The sequence below is a fragment of the Bolinopsis microptera genome, chromosome 13 (assembly GCF_026151205.1).
Source record: "Bolinopsis microptera isolate Bmic1 chromosome 13, MBARI_Bmic_1.0, whole genome shotgun sequence".
Taxonomy (NCBI): domain Eukaryota; kingdom Metazoa; phylum Ctenophora; class Tentaculata; order Lobata; family Bolinopsidae; genus Bolinopsis; species Bolinopsis microptera.
The window spans coordinates 1,951,054-1,977,907 of NC_087084.1; the positions used below are offsets into that span (position 1 = coordinate 1,951,054).

At 38.9% G+C, this 26,854-nt stretch overlaps 1 protein-coding gene across 1 annotated transcript in view; it reads left to right on the forward strand.

Annotated features, from left to right (window-relative positions):
* The window catches only part of LOC134825321 (splicing factor 3B subunit 1-like), a 93,280-nt gene extending 71,478 nt beyond the window's left edge, over nt 1-21,802 (forward strand). The window contains exons 13-29 of the mRNA XM_063837493.1: nt 608-748; nt 5,515-5,676; nt 6,034-6,205; nt 6,446-6,642; nt 7,131-7,327; nt 10,435-10,597; nt 11,046-11,122; nt 11,268-11,349; nt 11,631-11,804; nt 15,560-15,672; nt 15,793-16,032; nt 19,474-19,575; nt 19,817-19,923; nt 20,124-20,333; nt 20,623-20,739; nt 20,846-21,033; nt 21,234-21,802. Coding sequence (XP_063693563.1) covers nt 608-748; nt 5,515-5,676; nt 6,034-6,205; nt 6,446-6,642; nt 7,131-7,327; nt 10,435-10,597; nt 11,046-11,122; nt 11,268-11,349; nt 11,631-11,804; nt 15,560-15,672; nt 15,793-16,032; nt 19,474-19,575; nt 19,817-19,923; nt 20,124-20,333; nt 20,623-20,739; nt 20,846-21,033; nt 21,234-21,368 — 2,577 coding nt within the window. The 3' untranslated portion in view covers nt 21,369-21,802. The remainder of the gene's footprint in view (nt 1-607; nt 749-5,514; nt 5,677-6,033; nt 6,206-6,445; nt 6,643-7,130; nt 7,328-10,434; nt 10,598-11,045; nt 11,123-11,267; nt 11,350-11,630; nt 11,805-15,559; nt 15,673-15,792; nt 16,033-19,473; nt 19,576-19,816; nt 19,924-20,123; nt 20,334-20,622; nt 20,740-20,845; nt 21,034-21,233) is intronic.
* Nucleotides 21,803-26,854: the final 5,052 nt, after the last annotated feature.

Sequence of the window (26,854 nt, forward strand, 5' to 3'; positions counted from 1 at the left end):
TAGAGGTTGCATAGTAACCAGTAGAGGTTGCATAGTAACCGGTAGAGGTTGCGTAGTAACCAGTAGAGTTTAGAGTTGGTTATCAGTAGATGTTGCATAGTAACCAGTAGAGGTTGCATAGTAAAGTAGTAACCAGTAGAGGTTGCATAGTAACCAGTAGAGTTTAGAGTTGGTTATCAGTAGAGGTTGCATAGTAACCAGTAGAGGTTGCATAGCAACCAGTAGAGGTTGCATAGTAACCAGTAGAGGTTGCATAGCAACCAGTAGAGGTTGCATAGTAACCAGTAGAGGTTGCATAGTAACCAGTAGAGGTTGCATAGTAACCAGTAGAGGTTGCATAGTAACCAGTAGAGGTTGCATAGTAACCAGTAGAGGTTGCATAGTAACCGGTAGAGGTTGCATAGTAACCAGTAGAGGTTGCATAGTAACCAGTAGAGGTTGCATAGTAACCAGTAGAGTTTAGAGTTGGTTAAGATTTTTAGAGTTTGCCGTGAGAGCTGGATTAAGTTAAAATCTTTGAAGAAAGGCTTCTAATAGATAACGTTACATTCATCATTTCCGAATCTACTTATTTTCATGTCAGTCCACTAACCTTCACCACCTTTAGATTGAAGACAAGTCAGTGAAGTCGTTCAACGACCAGCCTCAGGGAGGGAACCTGCCTTTTCTCAAACAGGAGGATATCCAGTACTTTGACAAGCTCCTCACAGAGGTGGACGAGTCTACTCTCACACCAGAGGAACTCAAGGTACAGTTAAACTAGGATTTACAGGGTTTATAGGTATTGTAGGGAATGTGGGGATTTATAGGGAATGTAGGGAATGTCCTCACAGAGGTGGACGAGTCTACCCTCACACCAGAGGAACTCAAGGTACAGTTAAACTAGGATTTACAGGGTTTACTCTCACACCAGAGGAACTCAAGGTACAGTTAAACTAGGATTTACAGGGTTTACTCTCACACCAGAGGAACTCAAGGTACAGTTAAACTAGGATTTACAGGGTTTACTCTCACACCAGAGGAACTCAAGGTACAGTTAAACTAGGATTTACAGGGTTTACTCTCACACCAGAGGAACTCAAGGTACAGTTAAACTAGGATTTACAGGGTTTACTCTCACACCAGAGGAACTCAAGGTACAGTTAAACTAGGATTTACAGGGTTTACTCTCACACCAGAGGAACTCAAGGTACAGTTAAACTAGGATTTACAGGGTTTACTCTCACACCAGAGGAACTCAAGGTACAGTTAAACTAGGATTTACAGGGTTTACTCTCACACCAGAGGAACTCAAGGTACAGTTAAACTAGGATTTACAGGGTTTACTCTCACACCAGAGGAACTCAAGGTACAGTTAAACTAGGATTTACAGGGTTTACTCTCACACCAGAGGAACTCAAGGTACAGTTAAACTAGGATTTACAGGGTTTACTCTCACACCAGAGGAACTCAAGGTACAGTTAAACTAGGATTTACAGGGTTTACTCTCACACCAGAGGAACTCAAGGTACAGTTAAACTAGGATTTACAGGGTTTACTCTCACACCAGAGGAACTCAAGGTACAGTTAAACTAGGATTTACAGGGTTTACTCTCACACCAGAGGAACTCAAGGTACAGTTAAACTAGGATTTACAGGGTTTACTCTCACACCAGAGGAACTCAAGGTACAGTTAAACTAGGATTTACAGGGTTTACTCTCACACCAGAGGAACTCAAGGTACAGTTAAACTAGGATTTACAGGGTTTACTCTCACACCAGAGGAACTCAAGGTACAGTTAAACTAGGATTTACAGGGTTTACTCTCACACCAGAGGAACTCAAGGTACAGTTAAACTAGGATTTACAGGGTTTACTCTCACACCAGAGGAACTCAAGGTACAGTTAAACTAGGATTTACAGGGTTTACTCTCACACCAGAGGAACTCAAGGTACAGTTAAACTAGGATTTACAGGGTTTACTCTCACACCAGAGGAACTCAAGGTACAGTTAAACTAGGATTTACAGGGTTTACTCTCACACCAGAGGAACTCAAGGTACAGTTAAACTAGGATTTACAGGGTTTACTCTCACACCAGAGGAACTCAAGGTACAGTTAAACTAGGATTTACAGGGTTTACTCTCACACCAGAGGAACTCAAGGTACAGTTAAACTAGGATTTACAGGGTTTACTCTCACACCAGAGGAACTCAAGGTACAGTTAAACTAGGATTTACAGGGTTTACTCTCACACCAGAGGAACTCAAGGTACAGTTAAACTAGGATTTACAGGGTTTACTCTCACACCAGAGGAACTCAAGGTACAGTTAAACTAGGATTTACAGGGTTTACTCTCACACCAGAGGAACTCAAGGTACAGTTAAACTAGGATTTACAGGGTTTACTCTCACACCAGAGGAACTCAAGGTACAGTTAAACTAGGATTTACAGGGTTTACTCTCACACCAGAGGAACTCAAGGTACAGTTAAACTAGGATTTACAGGGTTTACTCTCACACCAGAGGAACTCAAGGTACAGTTAAACTAGGATTTACAGGGTTTACTCTCACACCAGAGGAACTCAAGGTACAGTTAAACTAGGATTTACAGGGTTTACTCTCACACCAGAGGAACTCAAGGTACAGTTAAACTAGGATTTACAGGGTTTACTCTCACACCAGAGGAACTCAAGGTACAGTTAAACTAGGATTTACAGGGTTTACTCTCACACCAGAGGAACTCAAGGTACAGTTAAACTAGGATTTACAGGGTTTACTCTCACACCAGAGGAACTCAAGGTACAGTTAAACTAGGATTTACAGGGTTTACTCTCACACCAGAGGAACTCAAGGTACAGTTAAACTAGGATTTACAGGGTTTACTCTCACACCAGAGGAACTCAAGGTACAGTTAAACTAGGATTTACAGGGTTTACTCTCACACCAGAGGAACTCAAGGTACAGTTAAACTAGGATTTACAGGGTTTACTCTCACACCAGAGGAACTCAAGGTACAGTTAAACTAGGATTTACAGGGTTTACTCTCACACCAGAGGAACTCAAGGTACAGTTAAACTAGGATTTACAGGGTTTACTCTCACACCAGAGGAACTCAAGGTACAGTTAAACTAGGATTTACAGGGTTTACTCTCACACCAGAGGAACTCAAGGTACAGTTAAACTAGGATTTACAGGGTTTACTCTCACACCAGAGGAACTCAAGGTACAGTTAAACTAGGATTTACAGGGTTTACTCTCACACCAGAGGAACTCAAGGTACAGTTAAACTAGGATTTACAGGGTTTACTCTCACACCAGAGGAACTCAAGGTACAGTTAAACTAGGATTTACAGGGTTTACTCTCACACCAGAGGAACTCAAGGTACAGTTAAACTAGGATTTACAGGGTTTACTCTCACACCAGAGGAACTCAAGGTACAGTTAAACTAGGATTTACAGGGTTTACTCTCACACCAGAGGAACTCAAGGTACAGTTAAACTAGGATTTACAGGGTTTACTCTCACACCAGAGGAACTCAAGGTACAGTTAAACTAGGATTTACAGGGTTTACTCTCACACCAGAGGAACTCAAGGTACAGTTAAACTAGGATTTACAGGGTTTACTCTCACACCAGAGGAACTCAAGGTACAGTTAAACTAGGATTTACAGGGTTTACTCTCACACCAGAGGAACTCAAGGTACAGTTAAACTAGGATTTACAGGGTTTACTCTCACACCAGAGGAACTCAAGGTACAGTTAAACTAGGATTTACAGGGTTTACTCTCACACCAGAGGAACTCAAGGTACAGTTAAACTAGGATTTACAGGGTTTACTCTCACACCAGAGGAACTCAAGGTACAGTTAAACTAGGATTTACAGGGTTTACTCTCACACCAGAGGAACTCAAGGTACAGTTAAACTAGGATTTACAGGGTTTACTCTCACACCAGAGGAACTCAAGGTACAGTTAAACTAGGATTTACAGGGTTTACTCTCACACCAGAGGAACTCAAGGTACAGTTAAACTAGGATTTACAGGGTTTACTCTCACACCAGAGGAACTCAAGGTACAGTTAAACTAGGATTTACAGGGTTTACTCTCACACCAGAGGAACTCAAGGTACAGTTAAACTAGGATTTACAGGGTTTACTCTCACACCAGAGGAACTCAAGGTACAGTTAAACTAGGATTTACAGGGTTTACTCTCACACCAGAGGAACTCAAGGTACAGTTAAACTAGGATTTACAGGGTTTACTCTCACACCAGAGGAACTCAAGGTACAGTTAAACTAGGATTTACAGGGTTTACTCTCACACCAGAGGAACTCAAGGTACAGTTAAACTAGGATTTACAGGGTTTACTCTCACACCAGAGGAACTCAAGGTACAGTTAAACTAGGATTTACAGGGTTTACTCTCACACCAGAGGAACTCAAGGTACAGTTAAACTAGGATTTACAGGGTTTACTCTCACACCAGAGGAACTCAAGGTACAGTTAAACTAGGATTTACAGGGTTTACTCTCACACCAGAGGAACTCAAGGTACAGTTAAACTAGGATTTACAGGGTTTACTCTCACACCAGAGGAACTCAAGGTACAGTTAAACTAGGATTTACAGGGTTTACTCTCACACCAGAGGAACTCAAGGTACAGTTAAACTAGGATTTACAGGGTTTACTCTCACACCAGAGGAACTCAAGGTACAGTTAAACTAGGATTTACAGGGTTTACTCTCACACCAGAGGAACTCAAGGTACAGTTAAACTAGGATTTACAGGGTTTACTCTCACACCAGAGGAACTCAAGGTACAGTTAAACTAGGATTTACAGGGTTTACTCTCACACCAGAGGAACTCAAGGTACAGTTAAACTAGGATTTACAGGGTTTACTCTCACACCAGAGGAACTCAAGGTACAGTTAAACTAGGATTTACAGGGTTTACTCTCACACCAGAGGAACTCAAGGTACAGTTAAACTAGGATTTACAGGGTTTACTCTCACACCAGAGGAACTCAAGGTACAGTTAAACTAGGATTTACAGGGTTTACTCTCACACCAGAGGAACTCAAGGTACAGTTAAACTAGGATTTACAGGGTTTACTCTCACACCAGAGGAACTCAAGGTACAGTTAAACTAGGATTTACAGGGTTTACTCTCACACCAGAGGAACTCAAGGTACAGTTAAACTAGGATTTACAGGGTTTACTCTCACACCAGAGGAACTCAAGGTACAGTTAAACTAGGATTTACAGGGTTTACTCTCACACCAGAGGAACTCAAGGTACAGTTAAACTAGGATTTACAGGGTTTACTCTCACACCAGAGGAACTCAAGGTACAGTTAAACTAGGATTTACAGGGTTTACTCTCACACCAGAGGAACTCAAGGTACAATTAAACTAGGATTTACAGGGTTTATAGGTATTGTAGGGAATGTAGGGAATGTAGGAAATGTAGGGAATGTAGATTAAATTAGGACCAGATTAAGACATAAAACCATCTCACGCTTTAACAACCTCCCTCCAGGAAAGGAAGATTATGAAACTGCTCCTTAAAATCAAGAACGGAACCCCGCCCATGCGTAAAGCAGCCATGAGACAAATAACGGACAAAGCAAGGGAGTTCGGAGCAGCAGCTCTGTTTAACCAGATTCTACCTCTTCTGATGTCTCCTACTCTTGAGGATCAGGTTAGTAACCATTAGAGGTTAGTAACCATTAGAGGTCGCTTAGTAACCAGTATAGGTTGCTTAGTTACCAATATAGGTTGCTTAGTAACCAGCACTAGTAGAGGTTACTTAGTTACAACCAACATCAAGCCAGTCCACCGGATGTTTTAACTGCTTAGTGACAATAGTTTTGTTTGGTTTGATATTGTGCTTATAAGTTACCAATCTAAAGATACAGTTATCCCCTGACCCAGCGCAAATGACAATCACCACAATATTGAACCCTTTCAATAGCTTTCATTGTTCCTGATATCGAACAAAATTACAACTACACTTTACACCATTTAGTAACACCAACTAAAACTTCCTCCCCAACAGGAGCGACATTTGCTGGTAAAAGTAATCGACAGGATCCTTTACAAACTGGACGATCTGGTCCGACCCTTCGTTCATAAGATCCTGGTTGTTATTGAGCCTCTACTGATTGATGAGGATTACTATGCGAGAGTTGAGGGCAGGGAGATTATCTCCAATCTTGCTAAAGCTGCTGGTGGGTTTTTAGAGAGTTTTGTGTTGTTGGTTAAATCACATTTCAAATGATCAACGATAGGATCTTATTGATCATTGTACATTTCCCTTTTTAATCGAACAAGAAAATATGGCTGATTGGCTGAGTTTCATTTCCAATTTAACAGCTTTTTCTCATACCCACTTGAGGACCTTCAATCGTCAATTAACTAATTAACTAATTAACCAATTCACTTAATCACCAACCTTCCCCCTTGACCAGGTCTCGCTACCATGATCTCAACAATGAGGCCCGATATCGACAACATGGACGAGTACGTGCGTAACACGACAGCACGTGCGTTTGCTGTGGTCGCGAGCGCGCTCGGTATTCCCTCTCTCCTTCCCTTCCTTAAGGCTGTGTGTAGGAGTAAGAAGTCATGGCAAGCGCGGCATACTGGTATCAAGATCGTTCAGCAGGTAGGCTACAGTTAAACTAATTCTAGGGGTGTTAACTGTAAATTACAAGTTTTTTCTTGGATATTTTGTAAAAATTAGGTCCAAACCAGAGGGACAGAGAGTGTAGTTGTGTATGTACTTCTATGTGTACAATTTTTACCACACAGGGTCCTTCATTCATAATACTAAAATTCAGGTTGCTATCTTGATGGGTTGTGCCACATTATTATTATTCAGGTTGCTATCTTGTTGGGTTGTGCCACATTACAATTATTCAGGTTGCTATCTTGTTGGGTTGTGCCACATTACAATTATTCAGGTTGCTATCCTAATGGGTTGTGCCACATTACAATTCAGGTTGCTATCTTGATGGGTTGTGCCACATTACAATTCAGGTTGCTATCTTGATGGGTTGTGCCACATTACAATTCAGGTTGCTATCTTGATGGGTTGTGCCACATTACAATTCAGGTTGCTATCTTGATGGGTTGTGCCACATTACAATTCAGGTTGCTATCTTGATGGGTTGTGCCATCCTGCCCCATCTCCGGAACCTGGTGGAGATTATAGAACACGGTCTGGTAGACGAGCAGCAGAAAGTGAGAACCATTACAGCTCTAGCTATAGCTGCCCTGGCTGAGGCGGCTACTCCCTACGGTATTGAGAGCTTTGATTCTGTGCTTAAACCTCTCTGGAAGGGTATTAGGTGAGCAACCAGTATAGGTTACTTAGTAACCAGTATAGGTACTTAGTAACCAGTATAGGTTACTTAGTAACCAGTATAGGTTACTTAGTAACCAGTATAGGTTACTTAGTAACCAGTATAGGTTACTTAGTAACCAGTATAGGTTACCTAGTAACCAGTATAGGTTACCTAGTAACCAGTATAGGTTACTTAGTAACCAGTATAGGTTACTTAGTAACCAGTATAGGTACTTAGTAACCAGTATAGGTTACTTAGTAACCAGTATAGGTTACTTAGTAACCAGTATAGGTTACTTAGTAACCAGTATAGGTTACTTAGTCACCAGTATAGGTTACCTAGTAACCAGTATAGGTTACTTAGTAACCATTAGAGGTTACCTAGTAACCAGTATAGGTTATTTAGTAACCATTCGAGGTTACTTAGTAACCTGCTTTACTTTTATCTTCTGAAAAGTGCAATTAAACTACCGATAAAGAACAATTAATAGTCCCCACGTTAATATTGGAAACATTCTCACCTAATTTTAACCTAAAATTAACCTTCATGATTTTAATTTCAATCATACATAATATTTATTAATTAGCAACAATTATGTACAATCTTTCGCGTCCTCGAACACCCACCTGACACACTAATCTCTGTCAGGATGCACCGAGGTAAGGGTCTAGCTGCCTTCCTCTAGTAATGTTACCATGGTAACACTACCATATAAGGTAATGTTACCATGGTAACCATGCTATCTAACACCCACCTGACACACTAATCTCTGTCAGGATGCACCGAGGTAAGGGTCTAGCTGCCTTCCTCAAGTAATGTTACCATGGTAACACTACCATATAAGGTAATGTTACCATGGTAACCATGCTATCTAACACCCACCTGACACACTAATCTCTGTCAGGATGCACCGAGGTAAGGGTCTAGCTGCCTTCCTCAAGTAATGTTACCATGGTAACACTACCATATAAGGTAATGTTACCATGGTAACCATGCTATCTAACACCCACCTGACACACTAATCTCTGTCAGGATGCACCGAGGTAAGGGTCTAGCTGCCTTCCTCAAGTAATGTTACCATGGTAACACTACCATATAAGGTAATGTTACCATGGTAACCATGCTATCTAACACCCACCTGACACACTAATCTCTGTCAGGATGCACCGAGGTAAGGGTCTAGCTGCCTTCCTCAAGTAATGTTACCATGGTAACACTACCATATAAGGTAATGTTACCATGGTAACCATGCTATCTAACACCCACCTGACACACTAATCTCTGTCAGGATGCACCGAGGTAAGGGTCTAGCTGCCTTCCTCAAGTAATGTTACCATGGTAACACTACCATATAAGGTAATGTTACCATGGTAACCATGCTATCTAACACCCACCTGACACACTAATCTCTGTCAGGATGCACCGAGGTAAGGGTCTAGCTGCCTTCCTCAAGTAATGTTACCATGGTAACACTACCATATAAGGTAATGTTACCATGGTAACCATGCTATCTAACACCCACCTGACACACTAATCTCTGTCAGGATGCACCGAGGTAAGGGTCTAGCTGCCTTCCTCAAGTAATGTTACCATGGTAACACTACCATATAAGGTAATGTTACCATGGTAACCATGCTATCTAACACCTACCTGACACACTAATCTCTGTCAGGATGCACCGAGGTAAGGGTCTAGCTGCCTTCCTCAAGTAATGTTACCATGGTAACACTACCATATAAGGTAATGTTACCATGGTAACCATGCTATCTAACACCCACCTGACACACTAATCTCTGTCAGGATGCACCGAGGTAAGGGTTTAGCTGCCTTCCTCTAGTAATGTTACCATGGTAACACTACCATATAAGGTAATGTTACCATGGTAACCATGCTATCTAACACCCACCTGACACACTAATCTCTGTCAGGATGCACCGAGGTAAGGGTCTAGCTGCCTTCCTCAAGTAATGTTACCATGGTAACACTACCATATAAGGTAATGTTACCATGGTAACCATGCTATCTAACACCCACCTGACACACTAATCTCTGTCAGGATGCACCGAGGTAAGGGTTTAGCTGCCTTCCTCAAGTAATGTTACCATGGTAACACTACCATATAAGGTAATGTTACCATGGTAACACTACCATATAACGTAATGTTACCATGGTAACCATGCTATCTAACACCCACCTGACACACTAATCTCTGTCAGGATGCACCGAGGTAAGGGTTTAGCTGCCTTCCTCAAGTAATGTTACCATGGTAACACTACCATATAAGGTAATGTTACCATGGTAACACTACCATATAACGTAATGTTACCATGGTAACCATGCTATCTAACACCCACCTGACACACTAATCTCTGTCAGGATGCACCGAGGTAAGGGTCTAGCTGCCTTCCTCAAGTAATGTTACCATGGTAACACTACCATATAAGGTAATGTTACCATGGTAACCATGCTATCTAACACCCACCTGACACACTAATCTCTGTCAGGATGCACCGAGGTAAGGGTTTAGCTGCCTTCCTCAAGTAATGTTACCATGGTAACACTACCATATAAGGTAATGTTACCATGGTAACACTACCATATAAGGTAATGTTACCATGGTAACCATGCTATCTAACACCCACCTGACACACTAATCTCTGTCAGGATGCACCGAGGTAAGGGTCTAGCTGCCTTCCTCTAGTAATGTTACCATGGTAACACTACCATATAAGGTAATGTTACCATGGTAACCATGCTATCTAACACCCACCTGACACACTAATCTCTGTCAGGATGCACCGAGGTAAGGGTCTAGCTGCCTTCCTCAAGTAATGTTACCATGGTAACACTACCATATAACGTAATGTTACCATGGTAACACTACCATATAACGTAATGTTACCATGGTAACACTACCATATAAGGTAATGTTACCATGGTAACCATGCTATCTAACACCCACCTGACACACTAATCTGTCAGGATGCACCGAGGTAAGGGTCTAGCTGCCTTCCTCAAGTAATGTTACCATGGTAACACTACCATATAAGGTAATGTTACCATGGTAACCATGCTATCGAACACCTACCTGACACACTAATCTCTGTCAGGATGCACCGAGGTAAGGGTCTAGCTGCCTTCCTCAAGGCTATTGGTTATCTTATCCCGCTTATGGACGCAGAATACGCCAGATACTACACTCAGGAGGTGATGTTGATTCTGATTCGAGAGTTCCAGTCCCCTGACGAGGAGATGAAGAAGATCGTGTTGAAGGTACGTGTAGTCAACAGCTACATAGCAACAGCTACATAGCGACAGCTACATAGCAACAGCTACATAGCAACAGCTACATAGCAACAGCTACATAGCAACAGCTACATAGCAACAGCTACATAGCAACAGCTACATAGCAACAGCTACATAGCAACAGCTACATAGCAACAGCTACATAGCAACAGCTACATAGCAACAGCTACATAGCAACAGCTACATAGCAACAGCTACATAGCAACATCTACATAGCAACAGCTACATAGCAATTAGCAACATAGCAATTAGCAACAGCTACATAGCAGCAGCTAACGTAGCTCTCATCATTTGAAAATGTTATTTGACACATTTCTGTAAGGGGATTTCAAAAAGGTGGATGGCTAATATTTTGATGAATTGATATTTTGATGAATTATATTAAAGGAAAGGCGACTATTAAGATATTGTTCAGGTAGTAAAGCAGTGTTGTGGTACTGATGGTGTAGAGAGTCAGTACATCAGGGAGGAAATACTTCCAGAGTTCTTCAGGTTAGTCGTTACTATGGTTACTATTTACTGTATTTACTGTATATTTTAATACTATTTACTGTATTTTGGTAGGGACTATTTACTGTATTTTGATCTCAATATCTCCCAGCCTCTATTTTAATTAACATTCTGTTTATAATTCCAGGAATTTCTGGAATCAGAGAATGGCACTTGATCGTAGGAATTACAGACAGTTAGTTGACACAACTGTAGAACTCGCTAACAAGGTTTGTCATTTAGCTAACCCCTCAATTTCGTTTACTCTACCTTAATCTAGCTCAGTTTAATTCGGAATATAATTAAACTTATAATTCAATAATTTCATTAAATATAAACTTATTTTAATTACTTTAATTATTTTAATTTAATTAAACACACCAGGTAGGAGCAGCTGAGATAATAGTGCGCGTGGTGGATGACCTGAAGGATATAATGTATAATGTATAATGTATATTGTATAATGTATAATGTATAATGTATAATGTATATTGTATATTAAACACACCAGGTAGGAGCAGCTGAGATAATAGTACGCGTGGTAGATGATCTGAAGGATGAGAACGAGCAGTACCGTAAGATGGTGATGGAGACGATAGAACAGATCCTGACCAACATGGGAGCTACTGATATTGATAATAGGTTGGAGGAACAGCTTATAGATGGTATCCTCTACGCTTTCCAGGTAATTAGTAATTAGTAATTAGTAATTAGTAATTAGTAATTAGTACATGGGGGCTACTGATATTGATAATAGGTTGGAGGAACAGCTTATAGATGGTATCCTCTACGCTTTCCAGGTATTTTCAGTTTTACATTGTCCGTTATTCCTGTAATTATTCCTTTCGTCAGAAAATATTTCTTAATTTGTCACTGACTCGACGGTAACTTTACGCTAGAGAAGCATAAGGTTAGTTAGGGTTTGATTTGAAATGCTTAACTTTCGTTTACTTCATTTGCTTCTGCGGCATTTTAATTGTCCAGATATTATACCAATGAAGACAGAACTGATAAAACTAAAATTCACAAAGAAAATTAAAGTACAAAGTATCAAAATATGACTGCCAACTACCATCTTAGTAACGTTTCTTAATGGAAAAACTGAATATTTTAAAAAGTCGTAGCTTTCAATCAACAGCAGACTGCTTTACTACATTTGGATAAAAATTGGCAGAAAATTGCGCCAAAAGAAAGTACAGTGAATAAAAGTATTAAGGTATCAGTCTTGGACAAGCAGCCCCAAATAAAGGGAGTTTGTATCAACGCTCCCTCCTTAACTTCAAGACACTCTACAGCAATCTCCCCACTTAATGCTTGTACCCAGCAAGCGTACGCTCGAAGAACCTTACTTACGGCTATGAGTTGAACAGGAAGTGTCAAGAAAAGGTATTTGGAGTGACAGTCATCAACCCCTCTGTCTCTCTTAACGTTGGTCAGCCAGAGTTTAGTGAGGAATACCCTGGAGTTGATGACCACCGCTAGGCCGGCTATAACAGCCATTAGTGTTGCGTTCAAGAGGACCAGCCAGTCGGATTTAGTTGCGTATTTATCAGCATAGAAATACTCCAGGAAGAGCTCAACCCCATCTTCAAATATCAGAGCGATGAGAGTTATCTTACTTCTGTTCACCAGGGCTACTGCTTGTATACACTCCTCCAAGATACGGCGGTTTGAAGATGGGGAATCTGTCAGTTTGGTGAGAACCTTTGATTGGTTGCAGATGACATAGTTACATTGGAGAACCAAGAAGGCTTTCAAACATCCGAATATGGAGAACACGAGTATAGCATTGTTGACAGCTTTATTCCTCGTGATCCGGTTATCTAGGAGGTTCCCTGTGGCCAGTTCAAGCTTGTAGAAGTAACTCAAGTCAAGGAAAACATCCAGACAGTCGTAAAGCATGTAGGCTACAGGTAGGACCCACCAGTACACTATAAATGAGATCTTCAGTGCTCCACGCTGATCTGTTACACAGGCAAGGCACTTCTGGATACACCCCAGGATATCAGTGTTTGCTGGGAAAGTGTCGAGGTGGAACAAAAAGGAGTGGTATGTTCTCCAGACGCTTCTAGTCATGTAAACAATCACTACAAAATAGATCACTGCGACAAAAACCGTTGGCAAAATTACAATTTTCAGATGTATAAAATCAGTTTCAGTCATCCAATCTCTGGGTTCCCACGCTTTGTGAACTCCACAAAACGTCACGTTGTTTTTTCCAAAGCTAACACAGTTTTGAGTATTGTCCTTGTCCATTTAGCTTGTCTATTTGTCTATCTGCTTAGTGGACGAGGGATAATAAGATCAGTATTTTGTATGCAATAGTCATGGGGGGGGGGGGGGGGGGGGGGGGGGGCTTTACATTGTCCGTTATTCCTGTAATTATTCCTTTCGTCAGAAGATATTTCCTTATTTGTCACTGACTCAATACAGCGGTAACTTACCGTTAGTTAGGGTTTGATTTGAAATGTATTATAACTTTCGTTTACTTCATTTGCTTCTGCGGCATTTTACTTGTCCAGATATACCAATGAAGACAGAACTGATGAAAACTAAAATTCACAAAGAAAAATGTAAGAAAATTAAAGTACAAAGTATCAAGACATGACTGCCACTGCCAACTTAGTAACGTTTCTTAATGGAAAAACTGAATATTTAAAAAAGTCGTTCAATCAACAGCAGACTGCTTTACTACACTTGGATAAAAATTGGCAGAAAATAGCGCCAAAAGAAAGTACAGTGAATAAAAGTATTAAGATATCAGTCTTGGACAAGCAACCCCAAATAAAGGGAGTTTGTATCAATGCTCCCTCCTTAACTTCAAGACACTCTACAGCAATCTCCCCACTTAAAGCTTGCACCCAGCAAGCGTACGCTCGAAGAACCTTGCTTACGGCAATGAGTTGAACAGGAAGTGTCAGGAAGAGGTATTTGGAGTGACAGTCATCAACGCCTCTGTCTCTCTTAACGTTGGTCAGCCAGAGTTTAGTGAGGAATACCCTGGAGTTGATGACCACTGCTAGGCCGGCTATAACAGCCATTAGTGTTGCGTTCAAAAGGACCAGCCAGTCGGATTTAGTTGCGTATTTATCAGCATAGAAATACTCCAGGAAGAGCTCAACCCCATCTTCAAATATCAGAGCGATGAGAGTTATCTTACTTCTGTTCACCAGGGCTACTACTTGTATACATTCCTCCAAGATACGGCGGTTTGAAGATGGGGAATCTGTCAGTTTGGTGAGAACCTTTGATTGGTTGCAGATAACATAGTTACATTGGAGAACCAAGAAGGCTTTCAAACATCCGAATATGGAGAACACGAGTATAGCATTGTTGACAGCTTTATTCCTCATGATCCGGTTATCTAGGAGGTTCCCTGTGGCCAGTTCAAGTTTGTAGAAGTAACTCAAGTCGAGGAAAACATCCAGACAGTCGTAAAGCATGTAGGCTACAGGTAGGACCCACCAGTACACTATAAATGAGATCTTCAGTGCTCCACGCTGATCTGTTACACAGGCAAGGCACTTCTGGATACACCCCAGGATATCAGTGTTTGCTGGGAAAGTGTCGAGGTGGAACAAAAAGGAGTGGTATGTTTTCCAGACGCTTCTTGTCATGTAAACTAATCACCACAAAGTAGATCACTGCGACAAATACTGTTGGCAAAATGACAATTTTCAGATGTATAAAATCAGTTTCAGTTATCCAATCTCTGGGTTCCCACGCTTTGTGAACTCCACAAAACTTCACGTTGTTTGTTCCAAAGCTAACACAGTTTTGAGTATTCTCCTTGTCCATTTAGCTTGTCTATCTGCTTAGTGGACGAGGGATAATAAGATCAGTATTTTATATGTAATAGTCATGGGGGGTGGGGGTAAAATAAGGTGAGGTTATATGAAGTTGTAACACAATTGTCATAGCCGATATCTCAAATTATCCCAGAATAAATCAAAGTTGAGATAAACTCTAACATCAATCGAGTTTATTAAACGTAATATATTTATTACTATTAAGCGGACAATAAATGATCATCATGTAACAGATTCATTGAAAGACACAATATTTTAAACAGATCGCTCATGCACTCATGCAGAGAGAGAGAGAGAGAGAGAGAGAGAGAGAGAGAAAATGTTTAATAAATGCCTGGTTAAAATGTGTAAACGAAAGAAAGTCTGCTTATCATCCTGCTAATAAGATTATTTCCAAAATGTGTGATGTCACAAAATTACATAAGCATAAATGTTTAATATCGACTATATCATGATAAAGTTCAATCAGTGAACATTTTTTATTTTAGTACTGGAACCCATCGATCAGTCTGATTGGCTTACTGACCTCTGAATCTGACTACGAAATTAACACTAGAGTTGTGTTCGGATTACAATAATATTTCACATGTTACCGCTCAGATTCACTTACTAACCCTCCTTCCGTCTCCAGGAACAAACCACCGAGGATGTGATAATGCTGAACGGATTCGGTACCGTAGTTTCCTCTCTTGGTATCCGAACAAAACCTTATCTACCCCAGATCTGTGGTACAATTCTGTTCAGGTAAAATCCGGATTGAAGTATTGTTTATGAGTCGCATGGTTGCAATGTATTCTTGTGTAAAATAGTATTGATCCCGTTTGATGCTCTTATCAGGAAAGGAATTTACTCTATTCCGTTCAGGCTGAACAACAAAACTGCTAAAGTACGTCAACAAGCAGCAGATCTGATATCTCGTATTGCCCCGGTGATGATGGTGTGCGGAGAGGAGAAGCTACTCGGACATCTGGGTGTGGTACTGTACGAGTACCTAGGGGAGGAGTATCCGGAGGTACTGGGCTCCATTCTCGGGGGACTTAAAGCTGTGGTTAATGTCATTGGAATGCACAAGATGACACCTCCTATCAAAGATTTGTTGCCCAGGTTAGTTGATGATTGTTTTTAGGATAATTGTTATTTCTCAAAGTTAATGGGAATAGACCATGCTGACCCACCAGATGAATTTCTCAAAGTAATTTACGCACTATAAGACAATTCAGGAGAACAATGAAAACGGTATAACAAATCCCTTTTTCACTCAATGAACACAGAATTGCCATTGGGAGCACTCTTTAACACACGAGAAGCACCATTTTATATGTCTACATTATTGAATATTTATTCTGTTTACAAAAGTATTGTGATTGAAATGTAAATGTGTTCAGGTTGACTCCTGTCCTGAAGTTTACAAAAGTATTGTTATTGAAATGTAAATGTGTTCAGGTTGACTCCTATCCTGAAGTTTACAAAAGTATTGTTATTGAAATGTAAATGTGTTCAGGTTGACTCCTATCCTGAAGTTTACAAAAGTATTGTTATTGAAATGTGAATGTGTTCAGGTTGACTCCTATCCTGAAGTTTACAAAAGTATTGTGATTGAAATGTAAATGTGTTCAGGTTGACTCCTATCCTGAAGTTTACAAAAGTATTGTGATTGAAATGTAAATGTGTTCAGGTTGACTCCTATCCTGAAGTTTACAAAAGTATTGTGATTGAAATGTAAATGTGTTCAGGTTGACTCCTATCCTGAAGTTTACAAAAGTATTGTGATTGAAATGTAAATGTGTTCAGGTTGACTCCTATCCTGAAGTTTACAAAAGTATTGTGATTGAAATGTAAATGTGTTCAGGTTGACTCCTATCCTGAAGTTTACAAAAGTATTGTGATTGAAATGTAAATGTGTTCAGGTTGACTCCTATCCTGAAGTTTACAAAAGTATTGTGATTGAAATATAAATGTGTTCAGGTTGACTCCTATCCTGAAGTTTACAAAAGAATTGTGATTGAAATGTAAATGTGTTCAGGTTGACTCCTATCCTGAAGTTTACAAAAGTATTGTGATTGAAATGTAAATGTGTTCAGGTTGACTCCTATCCTGAAGTTTACAAAAATATTGTTATTGAAATGTAAATGTGTTCAGGTTGACTCCTATCCTGAAGTTTACAAAAGAATTGTGATTGAAATGTAAATGTGTTCAGGTTGACTCCTATCCTGAAGTTTACAAAAGTATTGTGATTGAAATGTAAATGTGTTCAGGTTGACTCCTATCCTGAAGTTTACAAAAATAGTGTTATTGAAATGTAAATGTGTTCAGGTTGACTCCTATCCTGAAGTTTACAAAAGAATTGTGATTGAAATGTAAATGTGTTCAGGTTGACTCCTATCCTGAAGTTTACAAAAGTATTGTTATTGAAATGTAAATGTGTTCAGGTTGACTCCTATCCTGAAGTTTACAAAAGTATTGTGATTGAAATATAAATGTGTTCAGGTTGACTCCTATCCTGAAGTTTACAAAAGAATTGTGATTGAAATGTAAATGTGTTCAGGTTGACTCCTATCCTGAAGTTTACAAAAGTATTGTGATTGAAATGTAAATGTGTTCAGGTTGACTCCTATCCTGAAGTTTACAAAAATATTGTTATTGAAATGTAAATGTGTTCAGGTTGACTCCTATCCTGAAGTTTACAAAAGAATTGTGATTGAAATGTAAATGTGTTCAGGTTGACTCCTATCCTGAAGTTTACAAAAGAATTGTGATTGAAATGTAAATGTATTCAGGTTGACTCCTATCCTGAAGTTTACAAAAGTATTGTGATTGAAATGTATAGTAAATGTATAGTAAATGTATAGTAAATGTATAGTAAATGTGTTCAGGTTGACTCCTATCCTGAAGTTTACAAAAGTATTGTTATTGAAATGTAAATGTGTTCAGGTTGACTCCTATCCTGAAGTTTACAAAAGTATTGTTATTGAAATGTAAATGTGTTCAGGTTGACTCCTATCCTGAAGTTTACAAAAGTATTGTTATTGAAATGTAAATGTGTTCAGGTTGACTCCTATCCTGAAGTTTACAAAAGTATTGTTATTGAAATGTAAATGTGTTCAGGTTGACTCCTATCCTGAAGTTTACAAAAGTATTGTGATTGAAATGTAAATGTGTTCAGGTTGACTCCTATCCTGAAGTTTACAAAAGTATTGTTATTGAAATGTAAATGTGTTCAGGTTGACTCCTATCCTGAAGTTTACAAAAGTATTGTTATTGAAATGTAAATGTGTTCAGGTTGACTCCTATCCTGAAGTTTACAAAATTATTGTTATTGAAATGTAAATGTGTTCAGGTTGACTCCTATCCTGAAGTTTACAAAAGTATTGTTATTGAAATGTAAATGTGTCCAGGTTGACTCCTATCCTGAAGTTTACAAAAGTATTGTTATTGAAATGTAAATGTGTTCAGGTTGACTCCTATCCTGAAGTTTACAAAAGTATTGTTATTGAAATGTAAATGTGTTCAGGTTGACTCCTATCCTGAAGTTTACAAAAGTATTGTTATTGAAATGTAAATGTGTTCAGGTTGACTCCTATCCTGAAGTTTACAAAAGTATTGTGATTGAAATGTAAATGTGTTCAGGTTGACTCCTATCCTGAAGTTTACCAAAGTATTGTTATTGAAATGTAAATGTGTTCAGGTTGACTCCTATCCTGAAGTTTACAAAAGTATTGTTATTGAAATGTAAATGTAAGAGTTCAGTAATTACACTTTTCAATACGTTAGTGCTCGCTTATCAGTTACTTATCATTACGTTGATAAGACTTGCTTGGATTTATGGATTCCTGGTTCGCTAAGATTTTAATTTTTTTGATAAGCTTCTAAATCATATTCGTCTTTCAACACAAGACTGTCAGTCTTCTAGAATTTTGTTTTGATTTGTGTATTAAGCTGATGTATTTAATCTTACTTCCAGCTCTATAATTTCGTGTGGAGTATATTTTTAGAGTTATTTAGGTTTTATATTAGCAGATTTAGGTATATAATTATTCTATATAATTGTATGTATAAATACTTGAGTAAACGTTAACCAGTAAACAAAGCTGGCTCCCAAACAAACATGTGTTCAGGTTGACTCCTATCCTGAAGTTTACAAAAGTATTGTTATTGAAATGTAAATGTAAGAGTTCAGTAATTACACTTTTCAATACGTTAGTGCTCGCTTATCAGTTACTTATCATTACGTTGATAAGACTTGCTTGGATTTATGGATTCCTGGTTCGCTAAGATTTTAATTTTTTTGATAAGCTTCTAAATCATATTCGTCTTTCAACACAAGACTGTCAGTCTTCTAGAATTTTGTTTTGATTTGTGTATTAAGCTGATGTATTTAATCTTACTTCCAGCTCCATAATTTCGTGTGGAGTATATTTTTAGAGTTATTTAGGTTTTATATTAGCAGATTTAGGTATATAATTATTCTATATAATTGTATGTATAAATACTTGAGTAAACGTTAACCAGTAAACAAAGCTGGCTCCCAAACAAACATGTGTTCAGGTTGACTCCTATCCTAAAGAACAGACACGAGAAAGTACAGGAGAATTGTATAGACTTGGTAGGAAGGATCGCTGACAGAGGCTCTGAATATGTGTCAGCCAGGTCAGTTACCCGCTACTATAATTAAGTGATTAAGTAACTAATTGATTATTTACTGTAATTATTAAATGAATACATAATTTACCCATTATTGTGGGCATATCTTCAGTTTTCAATGCTTAGATGCTTATGTAGGTTGTGGTCTATATGATTGATTAATTATATATGATTGTTTCATAACGGGATTGGCTAATAACATAAATAGTTAATTAGTAGTTGTGCTAAATTGTTAATTTTTCGCCAGAGAGTGGATGAGAATATGTTTTGAGTTACTGGAACTGCTCAAAGCCCACAAGAAGGCCATCAGAAGAGCCACGGTCAATACTTTTGGTTACATTGCTAAAGCTATAGGTTCGTTCATTTTATTTTTATTCATTTATTTTATTCAGCCGAATTCTAAATCTCTCGGATATCATTTTAAAATTCGCCGTTGTTTTGTTTTCTAAAGGAGAAGAAAAATAGAAAAGGTATCTCCTAAATTACTAGCACATGAACCAAAACATCTAAAACTTGAAAATAAATAACTAAAAACATTCCCCACATTCCTCCAGGACCTCACGACGTGTTGGCAGTACTCCTCAACAACCTCAAAGTGCAAGAGAGACAGAACAGGGTGTGTACAACGGTTGCCATAGCGATTGTCGCGGAGACCTGTTCTCCCTTCACTGTCCTACCCGCACTGATGAACGAGTACAGAGTCCCGGAGTTAAACGTGCAGAACGGAGTCCTCAAGAGTCTCAGTTTCCTCTTCGAGTATATTGGTACGTGTCTTTTTAGGAGTCCTGTAATGCAGGCAATGCTGGACTCCTTTTTGCCGGGTTTCATCTTATAATTCCGTTATTTTACACAAAAAATAACTTAACTTGTCTGTAACAGATTATCATTTAGTAATGTCAGGAGTCCTGTAACCATTGTAATGATAATGCTCGCTATTACTCATAACATAACTTATAACATTGTAATAAGACTTGAATGACCTCTCTAAATTGTTTTATCAAAGGTGTTACATTTATTAAAATTATCTCTAATTACTCTCTAATTACTCTGCAGGTGAGATGGGTAAGGATTACGTGTACGCTGTGACCCCACTTTTAGAAGACGCCCTCATGGACAGAGATCTCGTCCACAGACAAACAGCTTGTGCCGCTATCAAGCACATGTCTCTAGGTGAGCCTGACATACTGAACCATGATTAGGATTTAGGAGTGTAAATAACGGGAACTTTGAGTGGTCAATGTTCTCAGTGAACCTTAATACAAATAAATTGTCCCAGGAGTGGTTGGGTTGGGGTGCGAGGACGCTCTGATTCACCTTCTTAACTACGTTTGGCCCAACATATTCGAGACGTCCCCTCACGTTATAAACGCAGTTATTGAAGCTATTGAAGGGTTGCGATGTGCTCTGGGTCCTGTCAAAGTTCTGCAGTACACTCTTCAGGGACTCTTCCATCCTGCTAGAAAGGTTAGAGTTCTCACGTGGTATGACGTCACGTCACGTGGTATGACGACACCAGACACGTGATGACGTCATGTGGTGTGATGAAATGTCCCGCTAGAAAGTTTAAAAGTTGCTCAAATTATTTTCCGTCATCGTTTTTTGCCCCCTCAGCTTCGGTGATTATGATCAAATCCAAAACACGAATAAAACCCTCCTTTTTTCAGGTACGAGATGTTTACTGGAAAGTTTATAACGGACTTTACATCTCCGCTCAAGACGCCCTCGTCCCAGCCTTCCCTCGCATTCCTGACGACGAGAAGAACTCTTATATCCGGCACGAACTGGAGTACTTTTTGTAGAGGAATGTTATCAGTTATGTAGAGGATATGACAGACAATCGCATAAATAATCTTATCGCATTCTTTATCTTATGCCATACAAGTTATCACTGTGCAGTGTGCGCGCTACCACCTTTTAATTTTATATGTCCCATTTTCGTTCGTTTCACTAGAGACGGCCGAATGGTTTGTAAACATTTTTAAAACAGCTGTGCTGATTTTAAATCTTGATTAGTGACAGACTTGAGCAATATTTCAGATCATAAATAACGGTGCCTCTCTTTTATCTATTCTAATGTTGAACATTTTTGTCGATAAGAAGCAGTATTTATTAACTTCTAACTGGAACTGAAAGTTGACCCTTTTCCCATAAATGTACCAAAATGTACAATGAAATTCTGTCATGTGATATTTTGTATCATTATGCAGAATTTGTTTTATTTGTTATTATAAAACAAACTATTTTTATTTGTGTACAGTGTAAATTTCCGAGCGTGCTAAATCACTCTACAGTCGATCTTCGAGATTGTTCTAAAAGGGCCCCCGACAGTTGAAACCAGCTTGAATAGATGTATTTTCGGACGCTGATTCAGAATCACCCCCCATGACATAGGGTTAAAATGCTCCCCTGCCGAGATATTGGCGAAAAACTGTCTTGATCACGTGATATGACCGTATATGGAAGTTGGTCGAATTTCTCGTTAGGGTTAGGGTTTCAGCATATGCTTTTGTTAGGGATTGGGTTGGGATCAGATAAGAGGGTTAGGGTTTCGAATAGTCGTTCAGGGCCAGTTAGAGAACGGGTTGAAAAAGTCACGTGACAGTCGAGTGTAGAGTGATTAATCACTCGAACTTTGAAATATTTCTAAAAGGCTTCCGACGAAGGCAACTAGTGCTACGAAATAGCGCGCGCCGGGCTAGTCCATTATAAACCAGCAAACCTTACTTCCTGGCGATATTACTACAGGTAAAATTGCGTCTTCACAGCTTGTTCATGTTGAGCTTAGCGCGCGCTCGTAAGTTCATCGCATTTGCACGCTTCAAACATTCCGAGAATGCAATTGCACCACGTTTCCTGGGGACCTCAGGCTATCATGTTTATTAATCTCTAACGAATAGAGATTAGGCGGAATGACAGGCTGAGCGCGGCCCAGTCAGTAAAGGTGCAGCTATAAGCGCCGCACACAGAATTTGTTTAATTGTTATCTTACATGATTACATGTCATATTTCTTAATTACTTGAGCCAAAATTTCAGAAGCAAAATAATTAAAAAGATATCTCTGCTCTGCCGTGAACATTACGATCCAATTCAATAACGGAGAGATTCTAAAAACCGCGCGCTGCGCGCTTATTATTTTTGATTGAGCGCGCGCCTCTGTGAACATCAGTATAAGAACCACTCAAGTTTGAAATACTAAGCAGTACGCAGTTCTGCGTAAACATTTGTAGCATAAGTTTCATTCAACTACCCAACTATGTGACATGTAATTAATTGTTTTAATGTTTAAAGCAAAACGTATATTAATTTTAATGATAATTGACTTAATTCACGATGTCAATCCTTCGCATTTCGCAGATCTGCATACGATCTGGTTGCAAGAAGATGCGCGGCGCGGCCAATAAGTGCATTGCGCTACAAGTTCATTAACAATAGGTAAGTGTCCGTTGACTAAATGAACATTTTGTGGAGCCCGAATTCAAATCCTCCGATCTCCAAAAGACTTTTATACTGAAGTATGGAGCACGGTCGATTTGAAGTTTTATTTAAATTGCAAAAGCTTGACGGATGACACTCGTTTAAATTTCTTCGAAGTAGCACGCGCTGGCCGGTTAGTGCATTAATATTTATTTAATATATGCACAATGTAATGCTAAAGCCAGGCTTAAATTTATTTTTTCATGCGCTAATAGTGCTACATAGTGTGATGATATTTTGTAAACATGTGTGATGATGTGATGTTATACATTTTACTTTAATTTTAGTTGTTACGGTACTATACCAAGTATAAGCAAAGTTGGTTTATTATTTAAAAGTCATACCACATACACATTTAATTAGGTAGTGCGCCATCGACAGTGAGTCGCGCGTGCCGACTGTAGGTGGTAGGATGGTTTTTTAGCGCTAATTTCGGCCAGCACAATTTTCTTCAAACAAATAGATATTAAGTATCCTTCCTGACCTCCGATTGCAACAAAAATTGGTAAGCTTACTCATAGACTTACAAGAAAAGTGTCCGAAAAGTTTAAAGCATATCCAACCATCAGACATTATGTTACAGCTAAAAGCAGCGTATTTTGCCCCATTTTGATCACTATATCAACTCCGATATCCACCAAATTTTTCGGACAGTTGTGAAAGCCCTATTGGAAGGTCGTCGCCAATTTTCAGAATGATCTCATTCAAGGAACTGAAGATATATCCAAATAATACGACAAAAATCAACGAATTTGGTCAAATTTGGCCAAATTACGCGACTTTTACAGCTAATTTTGCTCCAAAAGCCGCGCACCATCAAATATGGCACGTAGGCGAAACTCACTGATCTTTCTAAAAAGGTATGACAAATTTGGTATTGTGAAAATTCTCACAGTCTCTAGAAAACAATGGTACAAAAATTTTTAAAATCCGAGCAAGTTTATTTTTATGTTGCACCCCCTAATTTAATAATTATGATAGGAATCCAATTTAGTAAATATCATAGTTCAGCTTTACAAAATATCGTTTCAGCAAACACCAAGAAACGCGGTTTGTTTAGATGTCATTTAAAAATCACTATTAGTATTATTCAGGTAATTTAGTAGTTTATAACTTGGGGACCCCAGATTGATTGACGATGTCAACCTTGCTTTAACCAAAGCCCTCTCGCTTGCAGTAACAAGCGCGTCACGCAGTACGGCAGTACGCGTATACACATGGCTATGTGAAATGTCAACCCATCGAGATCGTTGCTCTGCGAAGCAAAGCAACGATCTTCGATGCGAAGCAATTGATACCGCTTCGCGCGCGAAAAGTGGCATGCAACGTATGCAGTCAACAAAGCAAGAATGCTAGTTTGCGCGGCGCGTCGAACATCGAAGCGGCGAAGTCCTCCAAACCCCAGGCTACTATGTTCATAAACCGCCAAATAGAGATTCGGCGGAATGACAGGCTGAGCGCCACCCAGTAAGTAGTTTGGTAATCACAATCACTGCTCCATAAGTGAACACAGAACAAATTTCTTGAATTGAAAACTTTTTGAGTTATACTGCCAATAGTTCTAATATAACATGACTGTATTTCAAATGATTTATAAACAAAGAATTGGCAGTTTCAGGATCATCTCAAAACACATCAAATAGAATATTATTAAATCGTGGCGATGTACAAATGACTTACTATACGTACTTGCTCTCTGAAGCCTGTTTTATTTAGCTATCGACAAACAGTTTATATACATTCAATTAAATCAAGTGATGCAATTGGCAGAGCTCACAATAATAATAATAATAAATTAATGTTATTTTTATACAACACCAAAAGGTTAAATAATTTAAATTTAACCCTTATGCACAGCTGTAAATGACACTTAAATTAACGAGAGTGTGCATCTTTGCCTTAGACGGAGTAACAGTAACTGATGATAAAGATTATATCTGAAAATCCAATACAGTCATACCAAACAATCTGGGCAACATAAAAGTAGAGACAGTGAACAAAAGTGTTGTAATTGGCAGAGCACAATTCATTGCTACCAATAATTTATTTAAAATTTTTTTTTTTACAAAACACATGATCTACTCCATTATAGGGGCAGGGATGAGGTTGTATGAGACTTCTGATAGCTGAATCTCACGTTTTGTGTCCACCTTCTTTCCTCGGTACCCTCGTAGAGCAATAAGAGTTGTTCTCAACATTGCAAATCTTATCCTTGTTCTTACATGTCTTACTACATCGCAGTACCTCTGTAACCATCGCAGTACCTCTGTAACCATCGTAATTAGTAAATACAGAATACTTCGTTGGGAGGGTTTAAATAAGACTTCTACCAATTGAAGTATGTGATAAGTTGAGATATTAGCTGGAAATATTGGAGGTATTTTGTTTGTGTTCGTGACCTGTGTGTTTAGAACATGTGCCAGAACACGTTGTATAGATGAACAAATCCTAGGGAGGGAATTCTTTGAAAAAGAGCATACAAAGCCGTTGTTTAACAAGAACGGCCTTCTTACCGTCCACAACCTGTACAAATACACATGTCTATTAGAACTGTTCAAAATTGTCAGATTAGAATTCTCAATCTCACTCCTATCTTTACTCCAGAGATCACCATCACAAAGACGTTCAGACCAGTTCATCACCCCAAACCCATCCTCCTCTTTCATTTATCAATCAACAAAAATGTGGAACGACTGTCGAAAAATTGACAGTTTGATAAGCTTTACTAAGTCAACAAACTTAGTTAAAGTAACACTGAAAAGTGAGCTACTCAAGATACAGTCCAGGTACGAAGAATTAGAATGGACAGAATTAAACTTCGATAAGAATGAGCTTGTGTTTTAAAACAGAGTCCTTTGACTTTGTTATTTTAAAATTGAAGAATCGTTTGGCCACAACTCACTTCGTTCGCATTATAGATTCACATTCACTTTCACCATCACGCACAGTACAGGGTCATACCTCAATACCAAATTATTATAGGGCACAAGAACAAATTTGTTTACAATTATCAAAATTTGTTGAGCCCAGCAGCTTTCTTTCCTCTCTTCCCCCGTCGTCTGGAGTGTGTGATTTTTGTCGATGTCCGAGCTCTTATATTTATCTTTAGTTTATGGTTAACTTTCTGTGATTGGACTCGGTATTTTCGTCCCGGCCGAGTGGGACGATGCTTGCTCGCCAGTTAAGCTATACTATTGATAACACTAATTTCTACAAACTGTAGAATATTAAATATAAAATGTGTCCAGTATGGCGCAAATGCATACTTTGATTATTTTTCGACGCCGTCGAGTTTTAATACTTTCAACACTACTATATAACAAATAATTTGAGGATGTCCAATATGTCCATGGCTTGCTAAAGTCAACTGCATCGGGGGTACTATGATGGTCCAGGGGGTGCTGAAACAGAAGACTGGCACTCTTAACCTGTTAAGAAGTTAAGTAGTTGTAGTGAATAATGTTTCTGTTTGGCAATGTATAACTCCATTCACACCACAATCCACAATTGGACAATTGGACAACCCTGATTAATGTGTAGATAGTGTTGAAAGAATTTTGGACTTAAAACTTGAACATCACTTCTGATAACTTTTGGGGCTGTGCTCCAAGAACAGGCTGACATATATGGCTTATGGATTATATATATAATGTATTCTGATTAAATGATAGGGCTTGCCAGTCCAACCACCTCATATTTTTCATACTCACCCACTCTCTTGTCCCATGTGTCGTAGTCCGTCAGTCTGTTCAATTTTTCAATCAATCTCTTGAATCATTTTGACTAATCCAGTTTACACTTTCATTGTTT